Source organism: Artemia sp. Qi Xiang Cuo, chromosome 10, assembly GCF_049724085.1.
Source record: "Artemia sp. Qi Xiang Cuo chromosome 10, ASM4972408v1, whole genome shotgun sequence".
Lineage (NCBI taxonomy): Eukaryota > Metazoa > Arthropoda > Branchiopoda > Anostraca > Artemiidae > Artemia > Artemia sp. Qi Xiang Cuo.
In genome coordinates, this window is record NC_142803.1 from 40468923 (window position 1) to 40489128 (window position 20206).

At 34.3% G+C, this 20206-nt stretch overlaps 1 protein-coding gene across 1 annotated transcript in view; it reads right to left on the reverse strand.

Moving 5' to 3' along the window:
- The window catches only part of LOC148947766 (leukotriene A-4 hydrolase-like), a 294121-nt gene that overhangs the window by 59670 nt on the left and 214245 nt on the right, over window positions 1–20206 (reverse strand). The window contains exons 10-11 of the mRNA XM_089095421.1: window positions 7801–8040; window positions 2502–2606 (exon numbers count right to left, since the gene is read on the reverse strand). Of these exons, the coding sequence (XP_088951547.1) occupies window positions 2502–2606; window positions 7801–8040 (345 nt within the window). The remainder of the gene's footprint in view (window positions 1–2501; window positions 2607–7800; window positions 8041–20206) is intronic.

Sequence of the window (20206 nt, forward strand, 5' to 3'; positions counted from 1 at the left end):
AATTTATAGTCTAGAGTTTTAGTTTTGAGTTTTAGTTTGTGGCTTTAGTTTTGTGTTAGTTTAGTGTTTTAGTTTAGTTTTGGATTATTTTTAGTTTATAGTTTTAAGTTTTAGTTTAGAGTTTTTATTTTAAAGTTATAGTTTGGACTTTTAGTTTAGTTTTAGTTTATATTTTTAGTTATATTTTTAGTTTAGAGTCTTAGCTTAGAGTTCTAGCTTTGATTTTTAGTTATATTTTTATTTTAGGGTCTTAGCTTAGAGTTTTAGCTTTGAGTTTTAGGTTAGAGTTTTAGTTTAAAGTTTTAGTTTAAAGTTTTAGTTTAGAGTTTTAGTTTAAAGTTTTAGTTTAGAATTTTAGTTTTTTGTTTTAGTTTAGAATTTTAGTTTCGTTTTAGTTTAGACTTTTAGTTTACTTTTAGTTTAGATTTTTATATATATTTTTATTTTATATTCTTAGTTTATAGTTTTATCTTAGATAGCTTCAAGTTTTAGTTTAGAGTTTTAGTATAGAGTTTTAGTTTAGAGTTTTAGTTTCCAGTTTTAGTTTAGAGTTTTGTTTTGAGTTTAGATTAGTTTTAGTTTAGAGTTCTAGTATAGAGTTTTAGTTTAGAGATTTAGTTTAGAGTTTTATTTTAAAGTTTTAGTTTAGAGTTTTAGTTTAGTTTTAGATTAGTTTTGGATTAGAGTCTTAGTTTAGAGTTTTATTTTAGACTTTTAGTTTAGTTCTAGTTTAAATTTTTAGTTATATTTTTAGTTTAGTCTTACTTTAGAATTTTTGTTTAGTGTTATAGTTTGGAGTTCTAGTTTAGAGTTTAGTTTGAAGTCTTAGTTTAGGGTTTTAGTTTAGTTTTAGTTTAGATTTTTAGTTTAGATTTTGATTAGTTTTAGTTTAGAGTTCTAGTTTAGAGTTTTAGTTTAGTTTTAGTTTAAAGTTATAGTTTAGATTTTTAGTTTTGAATTTTAGTTTATAGCTTTAGTTTCGTTTTAGTTTAGTGTTTTAGGTTATTTTTATATTATTTTTAGTCTAGAGTTTTAGTTTTAATTTTTAGTTTAGAGTTTTAGTTTAAAGTTATAGTTTAGAGTTTTATTTTTTAGTTTTATTTTATAGTTTTAGTTTCGTTTTAGTTTAAACTTTTAGTTTACATTTAGTTTCTATTTTTAGATATATTTTTAGTTTATAGTCTTAGTTTAGAGTTTTAGATTAGATAGCTTCGAGTTTTAGTTTAGAGTTTTAGTTTAGAGTTTTAGTTTCCTTTTAGTTTAGAGTTTTAGTTTAGCTTTAGATTAGTTTTAGTTTAGAGTTCTAGTTTATAGTTTTAGTTTAGAGGTTTAGTTTAAAGTTATAGTTTAGAGTTTTAGTTTTCGGTTTTAGTTTATAGCTTTAGTTTCGTTTGAGTTTAGTGTTTTAGTTTAGTTTTAGATTATTTTTAGTTTAGAGTTTTAGTTTTAAGTTTTAGTTTAGAGTTTTTGTTTCGTTTTAGTTTATACTTTTATTTATATTTTTTTTTATAGTTTTATCTAATCGTTTTTATTAATATTTTTATTTTTTATTTTTAGTTTATATTTTTAGTTTTTAGTTTTATTTTAGAGTGTTAGTTTTTAGTTATAGTTTAGAGTTTTGTTTTCGTTTTAGTTTACACTTTTAGTTATATTTTTATTTTAGAGTCTTATCTCAGTGTTTTTTCTTAGAGTTTTAGTTTTGAGTTTTATTTTAGAGTTTTAGTTTAAAGTTATAGTTTAGAGTTTTAGTTTTTAGTTTTAGTTTACAGTTTTAGTTTCGTTTTAGTTTAAACTTTGAGTTTACTTTTAGTTTCTATTTGTAGCTACATTTTTAGTTTAGATTCTTCGTTTAGAGTTTTATCTTATATATCTTAGAGTTTTAGTTTAGAGTTTTAGTTTTGAGGAAAATGGGGGCGGGGGAGGGGGCCTAGTTGCCCTCCAATTTTGTTGGTCACTTAAAAGGGGCACTAGAGCTTTCAATTTCCGTTCGAAGGAGCCCGCTCCTGATATTCTAGGACCGCTGGATTAATACAATCACTCTTAGGAAAAAAAACATACAAGCATCCGTAATCTCTCTTCTGGCAAAAAATACAAATTCCACATTTTCTTAGATAGGAGCTTTAAACCTATGACGGGTTCTCCAATACGCTGAATCTGATGGTGTGATTTTCATTAAGATCACTTGACTGTTAAGGGATTTTTCTCTTTTTTCAAATATCAGGAAGATTTTCTCAGGCTCGTATCCTTGGATAGGTAAGAATAAAATTAGTGAAATCTATATATTTGAAATCAACATAAAAAGCAGATTCTTTTGATATGTATATTGATATCAAAATTTCGTTTCTTAGAGTTTTGGTTACTATTGAGCCGAGTCGCTCCTTACTTACAGTTCGTTACCACGAAATGTTTGAAACAGTATAACAAACCCTAGATTAAAAATCAAAAGACGTATTTCAGATATTACAGTACCTTAGTTAGTGCTTTGATTGTTTTAACCTTACCTGAAAAGTCGCTGATTAAAGTAAATTCTTCCCTGACTTTCAGTGAAGCGAAAAACCTGTTTCACAATTGGCTTATACCGTGACCTTATTCCGAGCCTTAACCACCTAAAAAAAAAAAAATATCAAATGTTTTTTTTTCCTGGAAGACATGTGATGTCCCATTTGATGCCAAAATTATTGGTAACTTTCTTTTAAAACATTTTATTATAAATTTTCTTTTAAAACTAATATTGAGGAAGTACAGGCCACATTTAATTAAATAAAATGGTTATTTTTCGTGAAATAGGAGATTCTCTGGTAGATCTTTCTCTTGTAAAATTGGTTCTGTGGAAAAAGGGTCTCAAACCGTTCCGCAAACTCTATTTTTATCACTTTTTAAGGTCACATTTGCAACAGAGGTGTAACTTCAGAAACACTAGAAGGGGGGGGGGGCAATTTTATGTCTTAATAGCCAGCCAAAAGTCACTTGGATTAGTAAAATCCTTGAAAGGGAATAGGTATTGACAAATTCAAATACATAAATACATGAAGTGATAAGAAGATCATAAAAATTCTTGCGATGTAACTCAAACATAGTTGAAGAGTAGCTTACTCATCACAAACGGTATTTCTGAAACTTCTCAATTTATACATATCAGTCAAGTATTGAAAAGAAGGTAATAAAAGTCACAACATTTATACCACTACAAATTAAAAGTTCCTAGGTTGGAAACTTAAATTCTCAATAAATTGTAGGAGCATTAAACCCCTAAAAATATGCCCAGAAACAAAAAAAGATAAAGCTTTCCATTTCTTGCCGTGAAGCACAAAATCTCACCCTAAATATTACACAATCGTCAATAATCGTCACGAAATGGGAGGATTGATTCAAGATAATCCATTAGCTTTTCTTATACTATCTAGGGTAGATTTGTCTCGAATTTTTAATAAATGTCCAAAAAATAAGCAAATACTTTTAAACGTTTTTGATAATTTTGTTTCAATTATTTACAAAATTCAATCTTGGGCACAAAATAAAATCAGGATAAGAACTTATTCAATTTATCTTTCTTACTTTCCATAATAAATCCTAAAAAGCTTTCTTAACCCCTTTCTGGGAAATATGCATCTGATTCCTTTCGTTGATTAATTAAAAAAACTTTTTCCACAAAACAAGTTTTTCAAAGATAATTAAAGAACTCCTTTAAGCAAAAAATGAGCAAAAATAAAATCAAATAATCCACCAAGCGTGAAACTACCACAAATCAGCATCGATAAATAAATGAAACCCAAAACGAACAGAAATTACAATAAATAACCGAGACAAAACTCAAAACGAGTAGAAATTAACATAAGTTGGGCTCAAAACCCCTATGACTTCCGAAGGCCTGAATATTATTTGCGCTTTACTGAAAAAAGTATAAATGTTTTTACTTTTATAACTTTAACAAATCAAATAATATTAACATTTTGATTACTAAATATGAGTATATGTATATTAAACTGACAATGCATATTCATTTGTATTTTTTAAGTAAAGTGCAAATAATGTTCTGGCCTTGGGAAGGCATAGGGGTTTTGAGCCCAACTTATTTTAATTTTTGCTCGTTTTGAGTTTGACTCAAACGTTTTGAGTTTGAAAAAAATAATAAATATTGCCAACATCGTTCTTATATACCCCCTGGGCATAGCTTACAATACATGCCCTGAGGGCTGTGGGGGATTGCACTCCTCAAAAACAGAATTTCTATCTTGAAATCAACTACGCCGAACAAAATGGCTATCTCAAAATTTTCATTTGATGTATTTCGGGAAATAGTGGGCGTGGAAGGGGTGTTAGTTGCTTCTCCAATCACTTTCGACTATTAAAAAGGGCACAAGCCACTCCAATTTCAAATTGAATGAGCCCTTTTCGAAGTTTCTACGACAACTTCTTCGATACGAAGTGCCCTGTTCTAAAGGAGAAAAAATAATAAATAATACATTGTGCCAACATCGTTCTTATATGCCTCCAGGGCATAACTTAAAACTCTTGCCCTGAGGGTTGTGGGGGAATGTCCTCCTCAAAAACATATTTTCTATCTCGAAATCAACTAAGCTGAACAAAATGGTTATCTTAAAATTTTGCTTGGATGTGTTTGGGGAAATGGTGGGCGTGGAAGGGGTGTTAGTTGCCTTCCAATGACTCTCGACTATTAAAAAGGACACAAGCTACTTCAATTTCGAATCGAATGAGCCCTTTTCGAAGTTTCTACGACAACTCCTTCAATACGAAGTGCCCTGGTCTAAAACCAAGAAAAAAAAAATAATAATACATTGTGCCAACATTGTTCTTTACATAGGCAGCGCTATTGCACAGCCTATGATTACATCAAAGGTGTGCTTAGTTGATCCAGTTAAATTTAAAAGATAAATGCTGTAATAGAAAATAAGGCAAAACGGATATATAGTAAAATCGTGTTTTCTTTTGTCACCTTTAGCTATGAAATATAAGAGATATTATTTCTCAAGCGAAAACTTCAACCAGTCTATTGTCCATTATGAGATTTTTTCCCAAAAAATCAAGAAAATGCCTGGAATAAAACCATTTGAAATTGTTCATTGAGAATTAAGAACTGCCCGACACAACCTTAGCTTAAACCATGGATATTACTATCAAACAGTTCGTGGTAACGAACTGTAAGTAAGGAGCGACCCGGCTCAATGGTAACCGAAACTGTAGAAAACGAAATTTTGATACCAATAGATACATCAAAAGAATCAAATTTTACTGCTGATTATAAATACATAGATTTTATCAAGTTTACCTGTTCTACTCATCAATTGTTACGTAGCTTAAAACGTTTTGCCGGTTTTCAAAAAAGGGGGAAAGACGTTCTAACAGTCGTAGAACCTTGTGGAGAACCCCAACGACATACTTAACATATAGGTGAACTACACTATAGAAGCTTCAATGTCCTATCTGGAAAAATGTGGGCTATAGTATTTTTTACCTGAAGAACGGTCACAAATGCGTGTTTATTTATTTGTTTGTTTGTTTGTTTTTTTTTCTCAGGGGTGATCTTATTGACCCAGTGGTCCTACAATATCGTGGGAGGGCTCATTCGAACGGAAATTAAAATTTATAATGCCCTTTTTAAGTGACCAAAAGAAATGGAGGGCAACTAGGCCCCCTCCCACGCTCATTTTTTCCCAAAGTCACCCGATCCAAATTTTGAGATAGCCATTTTGTTCAGCATGGTTGAAAATATGATAAATATGTCTTTAAGGATGACTCAATCCCCCGAAGTCCCAAGGGGGAGGGCTGAAAGTTATGAACTTTAACCAATGTTAACATATAGTATTGGTTATTGGAAAGTATACATACGTTTTCAGAGGGGATTTTTTCTGGTAGTGGGGGAGGGGGGAGTGGATCGGGGGTTATGTGGGAGGATCTTACCGTGAAGGAAGTTTTCATTGGAGAAGAGACATTGCTATGAAGGGGGCGCCAGATTTCCAAGCATTTTTTAAATAAAGATCAGAAATTATATATAAAAAAAACAAGTTTTTTAACTGAAAGTAAGGAGCAACATCAAAGCTTAAAACGACAGAAAACATTACGTATATGAATGGGTTCATCCCCTAGTCAATACCTCGCTCTTTAAGCCAAAGATTATTTAGTACTGTCATAGAGCTATTTATTCTAAGTAACGGCATTTGTGATTAAGGGGTCATTTTTAAAGAATTGGAACAAAATTCGAACTTTAGCTTAAAGAGCAAGGTATTGACTAGGGGGCGAATACTCTAATATACGTATTAAAAATATAAGAATATAGAGGTTCGTTACGTAAGCTAAACGTAAGTTACGTATATTTATTACTAATAAAAACGTTCCTAAATAAAATTAAACAAGTTTCGAGAAAGCCATTTAACCAAATAAAAGTAAAATTAATATTCATTTTTTTTTATTATTCATGTACAGTGAGCCAAAATTAAATCCTTCATTAATTCAAAAACGTTCAAAAATTAAATAAAAAAAACTATTTTTTTTAACTGAATGTAAGGAACGAAGTTAAAACTTAAAACGAATTGAAACTATTCCGTATATGAAAGGGGCTGTCCCCTCCTCAACGCCTCGCTCTTTACGCTAAAGTTTGACTTTCTCACAACTCAATTTTTTTAAACAATGAAAAACTTTAGCGTAAAGAGCGAGGCGTTGAGGAGGGGACAACCCCTTTCATATACGGAATAATTTCTGTTCGTTTTAAGTTTCAACGTCGTTCCTTACTTTCAGTTAAAAAAACTTGTTTTTTTTGTTTAATAATATTCAGGAATTTCAAGGTGTTAATCGACTTATACCGACTACGATAGTACAGTAATGTAGAACAAAGGTCTTAAGCTGGCCTTTCAAAATTAATTCTTAAAAAATTATTACGTGAAAGATCATATCGTGATCTAATTTACTTGAATCATATGTTTCTTTTCTCTTTATAACTAAGCAAAACAGATTAGAAGAATTAAAAGACAAACTAGGAATTCAGATTTCATCATTCCTAATCAATACGGTTGCTGAGAACTCATGATCGAGCCGAATCATCAAAGGCTGTTTCAGCTATGCAAGCTCGTCCTCCACCCCAGGCTCTTCAAAATTCAATCTTTATTGTTGTCAACAAGTTCCATATTCGTTGAAATCTTTTCGTAAGACATGACCTAGACACCTTAACCTTTCTTTCATTATAGCCCAAGACGATGAAATCGAACCACATATTTGTGCAGTTTATCTTCACATATTGTCACACATTGCAAATATATTTCACAGGAGCGAAGAAACTCATTTTTAGAAAATGACAAAATAAAAAGAGAAAAAAAAAACGTCAGCCTGTTTTGCTATTTACATTATGAACCTGGGCAAATCAAAAAGATAACAACGGCCAAACTTAAATCCGTTCTGGAATTTGGAGTTCTGGAATGGAATCTGCCGGTACCCGACAAATTCCATGAGATCTAGAATAATCTGAAAGTTAACAATCATGTGCATCTTTCCTACCGTTGCCGGTACCTATGGGTTGAATCCTTTGCAGTAGCTTCAGATTGGAGGGGTTACGAATTTTGATTAATAATTTTGAATACAACTAGTATCAAAACAGAAAGGAAGGACTAGTTTTAGTAAGAGTAAATAAAATAGTTTATATTTCGTAGCTTCTGACAAAGAGTGTTTCAATGGCGAACCAAACTGTCAATGAAGATCTGGATTGTTAGAATATCTGCTTTTATAAAAAAAAAAAAAATGTGACAATCTAAATCAAGGAATTCCTGAATTACACAGGGATATCAAAATTACCTGAATTTTATGTGAAAGCTACCAGAATGTGAAAAGTTGTAAATTCTATCCAAACATGCAACTGTCTCCTCTTGTACAGATTGGCCTTGAAGCAAAATTGACAAGAGCTCAATCTTCTGTAAGGGAATCAATGGGAAAAGATTAGCCGACGTAAGCTCACATACAGTTTTGTTACTAGAATCGTAATTTACCCATTCATCAGCAAGTAAAACACAAGCCTCGGAAAGAGAACTGTCAAACCTGCAAAAAAAGTAAATGAATTAGGCAACTAAAATACATTCCTTTTTAAGAAACAGTAAATCCTCACCTTATAATCACAGTGCTGATATTGTTTACCAGATTCTTACCAGGTTAAAGGTTTGGTTTTGCTGACTTCTGCCACCTACCTTCACTTTTTTTGCCTTTGAACCTCGCAAATATGGCCTGACATCACATCATCATTCTCAATTCACTCCACTCGCTACGGTTGACAGCTCGGTTTTGAAATCTCAGCAAGGGAGTTTTTGGTTGCCTCTCTCCACTCGTTCAGGTCTCCGGCTTTCGTGAACGGGTTGAGGCCTTTGGCGTCACAACAATAGGTTTGGGGCTTTCACCCTAACAAATACATCTAGGCAGCAGTACCTTTCACTCATTTCACTAGCTACGATCGTAAGCAAAGTAATCACAAACTTGTTATGCTGAGGTCTTATTTCCGATTTCTGCAGCTATTTTTTTGTTTATATTTCTTTGAATTGCATAGCCCAATTGCATATTCGTAGTTCCAAAATTGTTTTAGAAACTTCAGGTTTTCTAGCTTCAATAGTTTATCTGGAAATTTGCTGGAAGAGTAAGTAAACAGAGAGGCAGAAAGAAATATACTTTATTTTCTAGTTGGAAAGTGTACAGTCTTATAAACTCTTACCTAACCATGAGGCCTTTGTGGGGTTTTAAGACTGTACTATTGAATACTTTTTCTTATTTTTCTTGTTGGTTGAAATATAGCATTCTAAGGTCTTTGTTGTAGGGAGCCCATTTCACTGGAATGCTTATCTGAACATCAATGCTCACCGTGATGAAGTTTGATAAAAATTAATTCAAACTCTTCTTTTATTAGTATTCTTGTTTGTCATAATTAAGGAAGAACAAAGATTGATTTCTAACTGAACTCACTTAAGAGTGGGGCTTTAGAAAGGCTTTTATTTTGCTACCATTTTTGCTTTTATTTTACTACCATTTTTAAAAGCTCGCATGGTGATATATTCGCTGCATATACAACACATGACTCTCGGTTCTTTCAGTCTTTGCATCATAATTGGTGTTTTCTCATCCGGCACATTAATTAAACCTATGCATTATTTTTGGAAGTGTTGTTACCTTGAAAGATTTTTCAAACTGTTTCTGTATCTATGTTCAATTAACTATGCATTACTTGGAAAGGAAACTTCGGTTTGGCCAAAATTATTTTTAAAGTGGTGATTCCACTCGGCTCAAGTTCTGGTTCATGAGCATGATGCTTCGTATCATGAGATAAGTAGCTCTATTCCAATTAATCTTAGCGATGATCAGATGGTAAACGCTTACGCTATTTTTCTTAGAGCTATCATAAGTTACACCTCAATCTCCATAGGAAGAATTGTTGCCACAATTACTGCACTAGAATATTTTGAAAGATACTTGGATTAAAATTGCAGCCACAATTTATGCACCGTTTAGCTCAAATTAATAGACATTCAGCATGGGTAAGTTGGCGGAAAATTGGACTGGAATAACTCAAATGTAGAAAAGAAGAAAGTTTCACCCATTTAATATTAGTATTTCATCAATATTTCCGTATTGTAGTCAAGAATTGAAAAAGCAATAAAAACCTTTACAGTAAAATAATAATACAAAATTCTTGATGGGAACCACAACTTTGTTGGTGGTTGGCTTTGTTCGTTTTAAGTATGACTGTGTTATTGGTTTCATAATGTTCTTTTTGCACTACGTCATAGAACATTGCACAACAGCATAACTTAGGACTTTACGTTGGGCTATGTAATTTTATGGAGCAAATCTTAACGCAGGCGTTTTCAAATAGGCTCAGGCTCTACTTGGAGTTTTGTGCTACGCAATTTATATTACTTTAAGAAAGTCAATATAGCACGAACAAAATGAAATTTTTTGATAAAAAATTAATAAATGTCGAAAACAAATTTATTTACTTTTCCTGTAAATCCTCTCACACTTGACCAGAGCTTGAATTTTCATCTCCATTCCACATTTTTAAACAGTTTACTTATGCTTATGGTGATATTTTTACACAATGCTTATGACGTTCTAACGAATTTTTGCGTTAGCCTATTTGGAAAAGCCTGTTTAAGTGTGAAAGATGATACTCAGCGCAACGCAAACTAAACACGTAGCATATAAAATTGCGTACGTGGTTTGGAAGCAGATCAACTCGAAATATTAAATAAAATACTAATATATGATGTTTTTGAAAGTTTTGCTGAGCTTTCAAAATTATCTTGCATTTGAAAGGAATGCACGAGTATTTCTGAATATTGGAAGAAATGAAGAAGGAACAAGGAAGTGTTGACAGAAATTATTGCCTTACTAGAGCAATAAACCTCGCATGATTCCCACAAGATTATTTACGTTGTAAAATTACTTTTCTATGAAGTTGTGATTATTTTTAATATTATTTCTGTTTTCATCTTAATGAATTTTTTTAAAACAAAATGGAAAAAATTTCTCAGAATACATTCTGTTTCAGTAGAACGAAAATGACCCTATATAATTATTTGAAATTGTTAAGACACCAAAGATATCCTGTATAAACCTTTAGGGCAAACAAAATAAAGTAATATATACCTTCGAAACAGTATTTTGGTGGTTGAGGGGAAGAGGTATTTATGCGTTTTAATATTTAAGTGGAACTACAGAGATTTCACCGAGTATATATGAGCGTACAGTTGGTTAGATTTATTGACAAAAAAAAAAATGATTTAGTGTCCAATTTCGCATTGTTTTCTACTATGCATTCTGATTTTTTTTCTTACTTTTAAGATTTCATGCTATATCCTAAAAGCTTCTTCATTTGGATCATGAGAACAAGGTACAGTTAAGTTTGAATTTTTTTAAAACAGACAAATGCTATATTATTGACGATTTCAGTGGTCACGTCTAGAAATAAAAGTTAGACAATATTAAATACAGCAGAGTTTGGTTCCAAAAAGCCGCAAAGGAAACTGATATAAGTAGTGGGACCTTACTACTTTCAAGCGCAGCCCTATCCCTTTTCCATGTGATTTAAAGCGAAGCCCTCTGACGTCACGGCATCCCAGGTAAGATTCCTATGAGAGCCTTGTTTCTAGCCAAGATTCCCGCCCTGTGATATCACCAAAGCCCTGTTTCCAGGTGGTAGACTTTCCAGGTGTTCCATTATTTTTGTTTTTCTATTACCTTGGCTGGATTTCTTAAAGAGTTGTTCGTGGTATCGATTTGATGTATTATTGCTGAATCAGGTGTACTTTTTGTTCTCTTTCTTCTACGCTTGGCCGAGTTTACTATCTGAAAGCCTTCTTCATTTTATTCAGTATCAGTTGAGGGTGATGGACATTGGGTGGTATCCATGTTTAGGGTATGAATACTCTTCAGAGAGGTCGCTGGTACTGACACAATTGCAGGGGGGTTCTAGCAAGAGCTTTTGAAGATGGTTGAAATGTTGACTCACTCATATCTCTTTCAGGAGGTTGTTTTGGAGGCTCCTTTTTTTTCCTAACATTAGAACTATTCAAAATCACAAATTCGAACACTAATTTAAATTTGTTTCTCAATAAATTCAAAATAATCAACAGTAACGAGAAAAGTACCAGTAATCTGGTTAAGTGTTTACTTTTCAGTTGCAAAGAAATTTGAATATTTACTATTTTAACAAATTTGAATAGGTTAGTGGGTCAACTTAAGTCAAAATATCCACAAGTCTTATCCAAAACATAAATTATTCACGTTTTGTTCACAGGTTAGGTTGCGAAATTGCTGGTATCCAGATTATAGATAATTCACAGGAGAAGTCTTATCAAAAACATGAATTATTCACGTTTTGTTCACAGGTTAGGTTGCGAAATTGCAGCTATCCAGATTGTAAATAATTCACTGGAGAAGTGTCTCCTCCGAACTCACAATCAAGACTCAAGACTCACAATCAAGAAACATTGCTATGTTGCTACTCTTGGACAAAGACAAATGGGTCATGGAATGGACTGCTACAGGGGTCGTTCATCAATGTACGATTGCGGTCTCGGCAATTGGTTTGCTAAGCTGTTTCACTCTACACAACCCTAGGCTAAAAGATATATTTCACCGGTTACCGCAGATTTTACATCCTCTACATTACATGATTAGGGCTCTAGGAAGGATTTTCAAGTAAGTGTTTCGCAAAATCTCAGGTCAAGCGCTCGATCCCTTGGCGAGCGATTGAAACAACGCGGAAAAGGTTTAAAAAGGGTTGCAAAAGACCTCATCACTCATCAGTCCCAACTCAGCCCGGAGGCGTAAAGCATCACTCTTGTCAAAGAAGAAAAAGAAAGTAAAAAGATTGAAAAAAACTTAAAAAATGGCATATCTACCGCATAAGAATCTCACCCTTCCGTCAACTCATCTCCAAATCTTTTCAATGCCGAAAATATAGATGTCAGTGTAAAACACGGATACTATGAACAATTTTATCCGCATCAACCGCTCTCTGAAAATTTACATTTTCACGTTTATTCCAATGAAGACTATTTCATAGATTTGACTTCAATATTTATAGATTAACATGTTATAGTTACAAAATATAAAAACAAAAACCAAGTGCTGCCGACGGGTTATCCTACAAAAATTGCGTACTACACAATATATTTGAACAAATAAGTGTCTACATAAATGGAACATTGGTGAGCACAAGCAATAATCTTTACAATAATGCAAGTTATATACAATTCATGTTGAAGATTCCGATGTCTTATAAGCTGTTGAGGGGGCATGCACTAGGTTATGAATATAAAACAGATACTGACACTACTAATATACTTTGAGATGCGACAACTAAAGATTTGAATTTAATTGGTAAACTATATTATGAGATATTTAATATACCTCAATGCCTGCCTCCCAATGTTAGGATTAATATAAAGTTACAATTTACACCGTCCAATTTTGTTGTGCGAAAATTACTGGGCGCTACTCCCGGTGTAACAGTCTCTATCACGTCGGCAATACTTCATGTACGAAAACGGCAGGCTATGAGTTCTGTTGCTTTGGTAATTGAAACATTAAGAACCTCTGAAGATAGTATCAAACTACTCGTGCCTCATAAAATCACGAATCAACTCCATATTACTACGGGTACGCGTACCTATACCGATTCATCATTTATAAGTAGCAAAATTCCTTCCAAATTGGCATTGGCTTCTGTAAAAAGTGCTAGCGCTGTTTGATCATGGACATATACCCCTCATAAATTTCAACTTTTTGGACTTTCATCGCTTGCGTGTAAAGTAAGTGGAATTCCTCTCTACAATTTATCCTTTGATAAATCCTACAGAACCTATATAAATTGACAATGCAATCCCTACATCGATATTCTCAATTATTCGAAAATGGTATAACTGAAGAAGTGTTTGCGAAAACTCTTGGCATCGTTGTATTGAATTGACAATGCAATCCCTAGATCGAAATTCTCAATTATTCGAAAATGTTATAACTGAGGAAGTGTTTGCGAAAACTCATGGCATCGTTGTATTGGATTTGTTCGGTACTCAAGATATGAGTATTAGCTGGAAGGGTAATGTACGTTGAGAGCATACCTTTGTCGAGCCATTGGAGGAAAGTATTGCATTAATAATGCTAAATCATTTTGAAACTTTAAAAAAGGTTCATTCGATTTAAAATTCAAAGGGCTAGTGTCCTTTTTAATAGTCGAAAGTTACTAGAGGGCAACTAACCCGCCTCTCACGCCCACCTTTTCCCCAAACACATCTAATCAAAACTTTGAAATAGCAATTTTATTCAACGTAGTTTTAAGTTCTGCAAATTAGGTCTTTGAGGATGACACCCCCCCCCCACAGCCCTCATGGCAAGGGTTGTAAATTATGGCCTGGGGGCGTAAAGGTTTTTATTGAAAGCGTAGAAACTTCAAAAGGGCTCATTCAATTGGAAATAGAAAGGGCTAGTGCCTTTTTTCATAGTTGAAAGTGATTGGAGATTGACTAACGCCCCTCTCGTGCCCACCACTTTCCCAAACACACCCAATAAAGATTTTGAGATAGCCATTTTGTTCCAGGCAATTCACGCAATTCCACGCAATTCAGGAAATTATGCCTTTGAGCAGGACCTCCCCCCCATATTCTTCAGGGCAAGGGTTATAAGTCATGCCCTGGCGGCATATAATGTATTTACTGCAATCTTCGTCGTAGAAACTTGAAAAAAGGCTCATTTAATTTGAAATTCAAAGGGCTAGTACCCTTTTTAATAGACGAAAGTGATTAGTGATATTTTTTGTTGTTGTTGTTGTTTAGACCAGGGCGCTTCGTATCGAAGGAGTTGTCGTGGGAACTTCAAAAAGGGTTCATTCGATTAAAAATAGAAAGGGCTGATGCCCTTTTTAATAGTCGAAAGTGATTAAAGGGCAACTAATCCCCCTTCCACTCCCAAGCTCCTACGCCCACCCTCCCATTTGCCCATTATGTTAAAAACTAAATGTTGCCTTAAGATTAAATCAAAATGCACTGTGATAAAGCTAATTCCCAATAAGGCATCTCAGCAGTATCCCAAGGACTACTGAGGGTATTATGTTCAAACTTTTGAGGCTACTTCCGCTATTAAAGTTGAACCAAATGAAAATAGCGTAAATGTATCCAAGCTATCAAAGAAAGTAAACAGATTTGTTTGCGAATGGTATCAAGTTTTCCATTTCAAGGTCAACTAGAGGAAGTATGAAAATAAATTGAATAGTACTAATTGTGTCCAGATTTTTAAAAGGGTGTATGTTGATAAAAATTGCTGAGTATTATTTTCTTTTTCCATGAAAAGACGTCAATATAAAACGAATAGAAATTAATCAAAAAACCTTTTTCCACAAAATAACTTTTCAAAGAAAAGTAAAGAACTCCATTAAACAAAAAATTAGAAAAAATAAAATCAAATAATCTACCAAGCGTGAAACTACCACAAATCAAGAACGATAAATCCATGAAACCCAAAACGAACAGAAATTACCAAAAGAACAAAATTGCCAGAACAAAATTTGCACTTTACTGAAAAAATACAAATGAATGTGCATTGTCAGTTTAATATACATATACTGATATTTAGTAATTAAAATGTTAATATTATTTGATTTCTTAAAGTTACAAATTTAAAAACATTTATATTTTTTTCAGTAAACTGCAAATTTTGTTCTGGCCTTGGGAAGGCATAGGGGTTTTTCGCCCAATTTATGTTAATTTCTGCTCGTTTTGAGTTTGGCTCGGTTTATTATTTAGTGTAATGTTTGTTCGTTTTGGGTTTCATTTATTTATTGATGCTGATTTGTAGTATTTTCACGCTTGGCAGATTATTTGATTTTGTTTTTGGTTATTTTTTGTTTAATGGAGCTTTTTACTTTTCTTTAAAAAACTTATTTTGTGGAAAAAGTTTTTTTATTCAATTACATATCAATGTCAAGCTATTCAGTGATATTGCTAATAGAACTCGGTTTGTAAATCCTTATATTGATTGCTAGGTACGTAGCTATGTAGGCACAGGTTTATTCATGCATCTGTTTCGTAGCACTTGCTAAATTAGACAGATTTTTACAAACTCAAATAAAAACAAACAAACCAAAAAAAAACAAAGGTTCAAAATATCAGCTCTCGTTATACATTTTTGTAAAAAATGGCACGAATGAATCTTCATGCTTTTGAGTGCGACATATTGGTGGTAACAGTTTAAGTTGGGTCCATGTCTTCATATTGATAGGGGCATCAGGGGGTAGTATGAATCTATGGTGTTTTTTTTTAATACGAATATACCCAAATCCATTTTCAATTTATCTCTTCTTTCGGACAACGATGATAGGTCAATTGTTCTAAGTCCTTCCTCATAGTTGATGTAATCCCTGTCAAGAATCACTTTAACTGTGCGTTTTTGTACATTATCCAGTATTCCAGATAAGGATGTTGAATTTTGCGCTGCAGGACCCCACACTGGACAGGCATATTCTAGGTGGAGGTGGACATAGGCCACGAAGGAAGTTCTTAACTGGTCTCTGGAAAAACCAAAACATTTCATTGTAATAATGTTTTGAAGGGCACTATATGCCTTCGATGCCACTGATTCCAAGATCACGCTTTAGAGGGTTAAACCGAATAACTTTTGATTTGGAGGAGTTTATGGTTACATTAGCTTGCTGACAAATTTATATCTTTGGTCATAGTTATTCAGGACAAAATTTATCACACCACAAATTTCAGCCTGGCTAATCTGGTGCCTTGAGGGGCACCACACGTAATTTTACGAGAAGAGGACAAGGTATCACCCTCAAATAGAGGAAACATGCATTGTGTTCTATTAGAGAGGAATTCAGCGATTAGCTGAACTGTTAGTCTATTCGCCCCTATTAGTTTTAGGTTCATTAGAGCAACAGGGTAGGAGATTAGGTCGAAAGCCTTGCGAAAATCCACCATGGCAAGATCAACAATGGTACCTTTTTGGTCAATCCATTCTACTAAAGTATCATGCAGGCGCACTAGATAAACTGTGATATTGCAGCCTCAGAGACCCCCTGCTGGTATTTATTAATGTTTGTGGAAATCTCATTGAGTGTTGCTTGAGCAATAGATGCCTCAGACACTTTTGTGAAGGCAGGGGTGAGAAATATAGGCCTCAGTTCTTATGAAGATTTAGGATGTTTAGTTTTGGGTATAACTCTCACATATGCAGTTTTCCAAGAATTCAGGGTGTGACAAAATGGTCTAGCGAGAAAAATGGCATATTCAGGAATTAATTTTACAGGTAGTTCACCGGGGTAGTTGGAAGAGTTGGGTTTGAGTTTGAGCAGTTCTTTGTAGACTGAGTATTCTTCAAGGGTTGGGGTCTGACTTGGTGGGCACTGTTCAAGAATTCTAGCAAGTTCACTTTTGGATGGGGCAGGGTGGGTACTACGAATTGAGCTGAAATACATATTAATATCCTCAGCTGAGAACTTATTTCCGTCGTCTTTATAAATAAGAAGGTCATCATTTTGAATCTTCCCAGCTATCCTTTTTAAAGATTTGTGCCACTGCCTGGGGTTAGTAGAAAATAGAGGTTCAATCCGGATTTTTAACATAGTTGACTTTAGCTTTACGGTTTTCTTTCACTACTCTATTCCTCAGCTTTTTAGCAGCTAGACTTTCTCTATCAGAAGCTTGTGATCGTTGGCGGATAAGCTGTTATAATGATGAGGTTATCCAGGGCTTGTAACTTTCACACTTTATACATTTTTTTACAGGGAATCGATCAAGGTACTCTTTATATAGGACGTTACTGAATATATCAACTTTCTTGTGAATGTTACTTTCAGCATACAAGTCATCAAATGGTTCTTCAGTCAGCCACAGACCATATGAGCGTATACTGGAGTCTAATAAAGGACGATAGGTAATTTTTTGGCGCTTTGGCTTAGGCATTGCATGCTTGGCTTTCCATACAATAATCAAATGGTCTGCCTTGCCAAAGGGATTAAGGGTTTTTGGATAAATATAATACTATCAAAGTTTGTGAGGATTAGATCTAGGATACTGCCCGAAATATGCGCAGGAGTTTTCACCACTTGCTTTAGGCAAAACGATGACCTAAGCCATGATTTACTGGTCTGGATAAAATCACCAAGAATACAAATGCCAGGGGCAGAATATTTGGACCTGATCCAATCAACAAAATTTTGCATGTACGAAACGAGTTCGTTGCAGCAGCGTGAGCTCTCAGGGTAATGCACTAATCCAAAAATTTGACAAGAGGTCGACCAGGGAAGCTTTACAGGTTTACAGTAAAGCCATATCACTTCAAAGTGATTTTTTTTTAGTTCAAAATTTGAAAGCACAGACGGAGGAACATCCTTACGCCAAAAAATACCAACACCACCACCTGTTCTATTTATTCCACGATCGTGACGGGTCACACACTCAGATGAGTAGCCAGTAAGCAAAACACGGTTTTGGCAGACATTCCAGGTTTCAGTTATGAATGCAACACCGATATTATCTCGCATGTGACTGTCCAGAATATCAATTTTGTTCTCAAGCAACTGGGCATTGCAAAGTATGATGTTAGGAAACTGTGGGAAAATCTTGGTATCTAGCTTCAGAGTAGAAGGGGTGGGGTTTGGGTCACTTTGGTTAGGAAAGCAGGATAGATCAGGTTGTATGTTATATCTTCTTGTAAGTTAATTCTTATGAGAGAGCAGTGTTTCACAAAAGGTAGGGGTTCAAGTCTACATCTGCTAGTATGCACAGGAATAATACAGCTATGGGCAAGTCATTGTTGACTGTTGCTGTTGAGTGATTGACTTGACTCATTTAAGCTCTGATGCCCAAGTTGGCTTAAAACACTCTTAATTTGAATTTCTGCTTCTGAAACTATGGTCTCGCCGAAGTCGGTTTTTGCCAAATTCTTCAAAATTTCTTCATTGGGTAACTCTAATTGGGAGATGAGCATAAAGGTAACTGTAAAGCTTGCTAGTTTAAAGTATACGGTTGATTCATCATCCAAAGCATGTGGAGAAACTGTATGGAATCTTTGGGGAGTAATACCAGGTAGTTTTGTCGGTCTTGATGTCTTTCCTTGCGCAGGATTTTCCAAAAGGGGGTTCTTTGGGGTTTTTTGGGGGACACTTGGTATCAAGGGGAACCATGGATTAGTTTTATGTCGTATGAGATTATTCTGGAAATTTTCAACACTAGGGGAAGAATTGGGAACTTTTGGTGTCCTTGGGGTTGCTGATGGTCTGGGGGCTACTGGTTGCCTGGGGCTTGTTTGTGGTTCCTAGGCTGGTGGTGGCCTGGGGCCTGTTGGGGGACAGGGGACTATTGAAGTCCGAAGTTGTTGCTTTTTTCCCATTCTTAGTATCTCTGCCCTTTGTTTATATTTGGGACAGTTTCCTTTATCTAGGGACTGGTGTTTGCCCTTACAATTAGTACATATTGGAACAAATTGACAGTTTGACTCATTATAGTACTTGCCTAGACAAATCTTACAAATGTTAGAATCCTCTCTGCAGTATTTATCTGTGTGCCCAAACCTTAGACATTTAGTGCACTGTAATGACTTGTCTTTGTATGGCTTGAAAGATTTTTGTTGGCCAAAGAGGGACACTTAGTCAATATTAAATTGTCCTTGAAGCTCAAACAACACTATTTTAAAGTTTGAGGTTTCAGTAGTTTCGCGACCAAGGGTGTGGACACTAGAGACCGGAATACATTCACCTTTTTTGTTCACCAATGCTTCCATCAGGTCCGAGTTTAGAAACGATTTAGGGACATTATAGAGCACTATCGTTGTTTGTATAGGGTTTTGAGACCACAGACTTGCTGTGACAACAACATTTTCAACACTTTTCACCTCCATTACCTTTTTTACTGATGTGGGATCGTTCGAAAAAGATATCTAGGGATCCTGTTTATATTCGTATTAAAGTTGCAATGGATAGTCTTGAAGAGGAAAACCCGCAACTTTGGTAGATCACGGTTGTTAAACAAGCAATTATCAGATTGGGGAACTAGTTGAATAATTACCGGGGAATCGGCTGGATTTCTTAAAGAGTTGTTCGTGGTATCGGTTTGATATTTTATTGCTGAATCTGGTCGACTTTTTATTCTCTGTCTTCTACGCTTGGCCGAATTTACTATCTTAAAACCTTCTTAATTTTTTTCAGTATCAGTTGTTGAGGGTGATGGACATTGGGTGGTATCCATGTTTAGGGTACGAATACTCTTCAGAGAGGTCGCTGGTACACAGTTGCCGGGGGGTTCTAGCAAGGGCTTTTGAAGATGGTTGAAATGGTGACTCACTCATATCTCTATCAGGAGGTTGTTTTGGAGGTTCCTTTTTCCCAAACATTAGAACTCTTCAAAATCACGAATTCGAACACTTATTTGAATTTGTTTCTCAATAAATTCAAAACAATCAACAGTAACGAAAAAAGTACCAGCAATCTGGTTTAGTGTTTACTTTTCAGTTGCCAAGAAATTTGAATATTCACTATTTTAACAAAGTTGAATAGGTTAGGGGGTCAACTTAAGTCAAAATATCCACAAGTCTTATCAAAAAAATAAATTATTCACCTTTTGTTCACAGTTTAGGTTGCGAAATTGCTGGTATCCAGATTATAAATAATTCACAGGAGAAATCTTATCAAAAACATGAATTATTCACGTTTTGTTCA